The sequence below is a fragment of the Ictalurus punctatus genome, chromosome 27, assembly GCF_001660625.3.
Source record: "Ictalurus punctatus breed USDA103 chromosome 27, Coco_2.0, whole genome shotgun sequence".
Taxonomy (NCBI): Eukaryota; Metazoa; Chordata; class Actinopteri; order Siluriformes; family Ictaluridae; genus Ictalurus; species Ictalurus punctatus.
The window spans coordinates 4850001-4855536 of NC_030442.2; the positions used below are offsets into that span (position 1 = coordinate 4850001).

At 44.5% G+C, this 5536-nt stretch overlaps 1 protein-coding gene across 1 annotated transcript in view; it reads right to left on the minus strand.

The window, feature by feature from the left end:
* The window catches only part of LOC108259480 (low-density lipoprotein receptor-related protein 1B), a 217853-nt gene extending 213340 nt beyond the window's left edge, over positions 1 to 4513 (minus strand). The window contains exon 1 of the mRNA XM_053676680.1: positions 4162 to 4513. Within this exon, the coding sequence (XP_053532655.1) occupies positions 4162 to 4246 (85 nt within the window). The 5' untranslated portion in view covers positions 4247 to 4513. The remainder of the gene's footprint in view (positions 1 to 4161) is intronic.
* Between the last annotated feature and the right edge of the window lie 1023 nt (positions 4514 to 5536).

Sequence of the window (5536 nt, forward strand, 5' to 3'; positions counted from 1 at the left end):
TAATCCTTCCATGGGATTGTGTGTGCACTGTGTGCAGTAAATGTAATAATAATCGTTCGGGGGAGTTTGAGGAAACGTGACAGACTGTCTGAGTATAACAGCAGCTTCACATCTAATTTTATAAACACTGTAATTTAATAGAAACTGCCATCATCATGAAAAGATTATTGATGCCTTGTCACATCGGGCTGCAGACCGTTCAAGCGCGCAGATTAAACTTAAAGTGCATTAAAGTACAACAGGAAATAAAGAGCAGGATAAAGATGAAGACTCCAGGAAGATGATTCTACTCCGGTCCAGGTTTTTCTCTACATTTATAAAGTCATTTTCACATTTAATGGAGGAAAAAAAAAACCAAAAATTTTTATCGACTTTTACAAACATTTGGCATTTATTTGTATTTATTTTTGTGCGAACGTTGAAAGTAATGTCGTTCACGGTGATGTGACGCACAACGAGTGCACGCGTCTGAATCCCGACACCTGCTGCACCACACACATCGGCTCCTCCGGACGTCTGTAAAACTAGTTTTATTAGAGGAGATTACACGGCGAAATCCCCGGTGTTGATTAAACACGAGGGATTTGATCTGTTCTGAAATCAGGACTGATGGAGAACCGTCGTATAACTCACGGATAAACACGCGGAGAGAAAATAAACACAACACCCGGACGCAGAAGGTATATTTTATCAGGCTGAACACTACAGGTCAGAAGCGAAACGCTGCTCGGTGACGTTTTATCAGCATGATGTGCTGTATTAGGAGCTTTGCTAATAGAGGATAATCCTAATATACTCGTATACTCACATACCCTCATATTTAATCTCCTACTCGACCAGTGAGCTTGGTAATAAGCGTATGGTTTATCCACCTCTGATGTTAACCCTGACTCCGCCGTGTGTGACCGAGGGGTAAACGAGGCCCGAACACGAGTAAGAACAAGCCTGTGGAGATAAACATCCAGCTAAAAGGCATTTCTCAGGATCCAGGCGGGAGAAAATTGTCTCGTACACAGGGCTTCTGTGTCATTTATTATTTTAAAATCTGCTGGACGCAGTCAGTGTGTTCCTTACTGCAACTCGACCTTGGTTTAACGGCGTCTTTCTGTACAGTAGGGGATGTGCTAATAACACACCAGTGTACATGCATCACTGCAAAGCGCACGGGCTGTTAGAACACTCAACTACATCAGCAGGACTATAACATCTATCCTGCATTTCTTTTCCAGAGTAAACAGCAATAACACAGCTCTTCAGCTGGATGCACAGAGGCCTGGGATCTATCGCAATAAATATCTCAGCTAACAACACAAACAGAAAAGAAAAATACAGAAGAAATGCATGCAGGTCCGTTTGAATAAAAGTGTTGCTGCAGCGTCTACACTTCCCGTCGAGTCTAAAGTAGTAGATAGTTTTGCATAAAGGTCTACGTCAACTCAACACAAAGAACCCACACTGAGTCTCTCTCTTTCTTTCTCTCACACACACACACACACACACACACACACACAAACAAACATACACACTTGTTCTTTTAGAGCTCGGTCAAGTGAAAATTGCCAGTCATGCCGCTCAATTCACACACACACAAACTTTTACACAACTTATATTCTTATATATTTCTACATGCAGACGAATGAGACAAAACAGGAAGAGATTAGAGATACTACAGAGCAAGACGAACATGTGAGACTAGAGAGAGAAAACACAGCAATTAATGACAGGAGAGAACGTAGAGAGCCTGGAAAGACGGAGAGACAGAACGTTTCGGATGAGAGTGACAAGAGACCAGAAATAGAGACTAGACAATGACAAGAGAGACAAGAAGAGAGACAGCGGGGGGGGGGGACTCACGAGACTATCGAAACAGAAAGAAGATCATACAAGAGTAAGACTCGCCTGAAAGAACGGGACTAACGACTAGGCAGAGTGAGATCAATGAGAATCTTTAAAGCAGGACAGAGAGACTAGACACTAGAGACCAGAAGGGAACTAGAAAGAAAAAGAGAACTAGAAACTAGAGAGAGACCTGAGAGGCTGGAGAAAGACTAGCACAAAAGAGAGACTAGTCTATAAAGAGGGGTATCAACCCTTCACAGGGCACAATCAGACCTACGGATAATCCGGAAATGACAATCAGCCTACAGTGCATGTGTGGGAGGAAACCGGAGTACCCGGAGGAAGCCCCCAAAACACGGGGAGAACATGCAAGCTCTGCACACAGGGCGGAGGCGGGATTCGAACCCCCAGCCCTGGAGCTGGGAGGCAAACATGCCTCCCCCTAAATATCTCACATTTCTCACCCAAGCACTGATTAAAAATGAAATAATCTCGCATTACCTTGATACATTTTCTACACGTCATCTCACGAGAGTTTCTATCAACGAGCCGCTGCGAGATTTTAGCCTGTACCCTTTGGAGGGGTTTATTGTGACTTGGCGTCTCTACAGTTTGCCGGTGGGAATGTCTTCCCACACCGGTAGCGTCGACGCCTCAGAGGCCTGTAGATCAGATCTACATTTCTGAAAGCTGCCCATAGGAGTGCAGAGTTAACCCTCTATCACATCTACACAGTCCCCAGATATTTGAGGTATTTACTCAGGTGAAATGGTCCACTGGGCTCGCGGGGAAAGCCACACGGACACCATAATACGCTTACATGTGTGGATAGAAGCAAATCAGAAAGTGCTGAAGAGGTCATTATTTCTGATTAATATGAAAAACGTCACATTTCAATAAGCAATGCACGATATCACTGAGGTGTGACAAAAATAAACACAAAAAGGTAAATGATTACACACACCTGACGGTGACCAGCAGCTGATTTCTCTGTTTGTGTGTTAAATCTGTAATGCTCGACTGGTTGTCCAAATTCCAAACACTCTAAACACAATAAAAAGCTGTAACCTTTGACATTAAACACTACACGTACTAAACACGTTTGTCTTCTGAACAACAGGATGATGGCGTGATTAATCCTCCACCTCGGCATTCACTAATCCCACAACTTTACTTCTCACGCGTGTGAAAAACACCCATCTAAATGGAGATCAGATCTCGAGGGCGTGTCCCTCTGCTCTGTGTAGCGCCTCTGATTGGCTGCATGAACCTACAGTCTGGGTGAGAAAGAAATCAGCGCCAGCCTCACGTCTCTCACGTCTCATGTGTGTTTTTATTACCACATGCTGCTGCCTTCGGTTCAGCAAAAATCTCAAATAATCCGCCTTTAAACACACATTAACATCACATAATCTGATGTGGAGCTGAAAGTAAAATCTTAATTATAATAAATACCCGGCAGTGGTGTTTTTAAACGTATAGGCTAACGTCTGTGCTATATAACTGTAAAATGATTCTCCTTATGATGTAATAACCAGACTGCTGTTAGAGAGGCTATATAATGATCTTGTGTGAGATGAGCTGTTAGTTTCAGATACTTATAAAGCAGTTATAACCGACTAATAACCTTAAACACAACATTTCACTCAAGAGCCTCGTTTATTACAGATCAGGATGAGTGCATAGTGGCGTTATAGCGGTATAATATACCCCAGACCTGGAGAGACAGACAGACAGACAGAGAGAGAGAGGGGAGGGAGAGAGAGAGAGAGAGAGAGAGAGAGAGAGAGAGAGAGAGAGAGAGAGAGAGTGTGTGTGTAAGAGAGAGAGAGAGAGAGAGAGAGAGAGAGAGAGAGAGAGAACGCGCGCGAGAGGAGCGCGAGCCCTCGGATGCAGCCGCTTCACTTCAACTCCGCGTGCTCAATATTGAGTTATTTTTTGTTTATTTGTTTGTTGTTTTATCTCAGTAGGGGCTACACGCTGAACACACGCCTGGTTGAACATAACTAATCACTGAGAGGAGTTTATTCAGTAACACTTAACACTTCAGTACCTTTCCAGTTCACTCAGCACCGTATTCAGGTGTTTGTGCTGAGGTCAAATTAATCCTAACCGTCTCTCAACTCAGCTGGAGACACACACCGGGAGACATCCCACATTTACCTCAGAATGATCATTTACCTCACAAATATCATTTACCTCACAATGATCATTTACCTCAGAAGTGTTGGACTGAAGTCAGTCGCAGTATCCGGTGCGGTTCCGGATCTGTCGAGTCAGAAACAGGAGTAAATCACAGTAGAAAGGTGATAAAGCGCTTACCGTGCTCAGCTCCGACCAGCGAAGGCGTTTTACCGGCAGGAAATAATCCTGTTAGGGTCAGAAACGCTAAAATAAACTCCGACATCGCGGCGGGAATTTGGTCCGTAGGTAAAAAATTAAAATAATGACTTATAAAAAAAAACCCGAACCTGCAGCTGGCGATGCTAACTGCTAACTGTGCACTGGAGTTATTCTGAGGCGCGCGAGACACACGGTCTCGAGCCTGACTGGAACGCTCTCTCTCTCTCTCTCTCTCTCTCTCTCTCTCTCACACACACACACTCTCTCTCTCACACACACACACACTCTCTCTCTCTCTCTCACACACACACACACACTCTCTCTCTCACACACACACACTCTCTCTCTCTCTCTATCTCACACACACTCTCTCTCACACACACACTCTCTCTCTCACACACACACTCTCTCTCCCTCTCACACACTCTCTCTCTCTCACACACACACACTCTCTCTCTCTCACACACACACACACACTCTCTCTCTCACACACACACAAACACACTCACACACAAACACACACTATCTCTCTCTCACACACACACTCTCTCTCACACACACACACAAACACACACTCTCACACACTCTCTCTCTCTCACACACACACACAAACACACACTCACACACACACTCTCTCACACACACAAACACACTCTCTCTCACACACACACACTCTCTCTCTCTCTCACAAACACACACTCACACACACACTCTCTCTCACACACACACACTCTCTCTCTCACACACACACACTCTCTCACACACAAACACACTATCTCTCTCACACACACTCACACACTTTCTCTCACACACACACTCTCACACACAAACACACACACTCTCTCTCTCACACAAACACTCTCTCTCTCTCTCTCACACACACGCACACAAACACACTCTCTCTCTTGCTCACACACGCACACTCGTTTCGCGCCGCTGCAGTGCCGCCAGGTGCGTATATATAAAACTGCGCACGCACTGATGGAGTTCCAGGGCGGGAAAAGTCGGTTATGAGGGAAATAGAGAAGGGAGGAGAGAGAGAGAGAGATCGCACATTTGAGCAGATAGTCTAAAGCCCGTTATACACTCCCTGTTTGTGTGTGTGTTTGGGTGTGTAAGAGAGAGAGAGAGAGAGAACTCCTTCAGTGGTTCATTACAGTATAGAATGTTCTAGACGGTTCTATGTGGAACTCTATATAGGGCAGCAGTAAAGGATTCACACAACACTACTGTTACAGTTACACAAACCCCCAAACCTCCACTTATACACACATTATAAACTACTTCCTGAGAAATACACAGCTGTGTTAGTTTAAACACGAGTTCGGTTTATTTTCATTTATACACAGTGTTT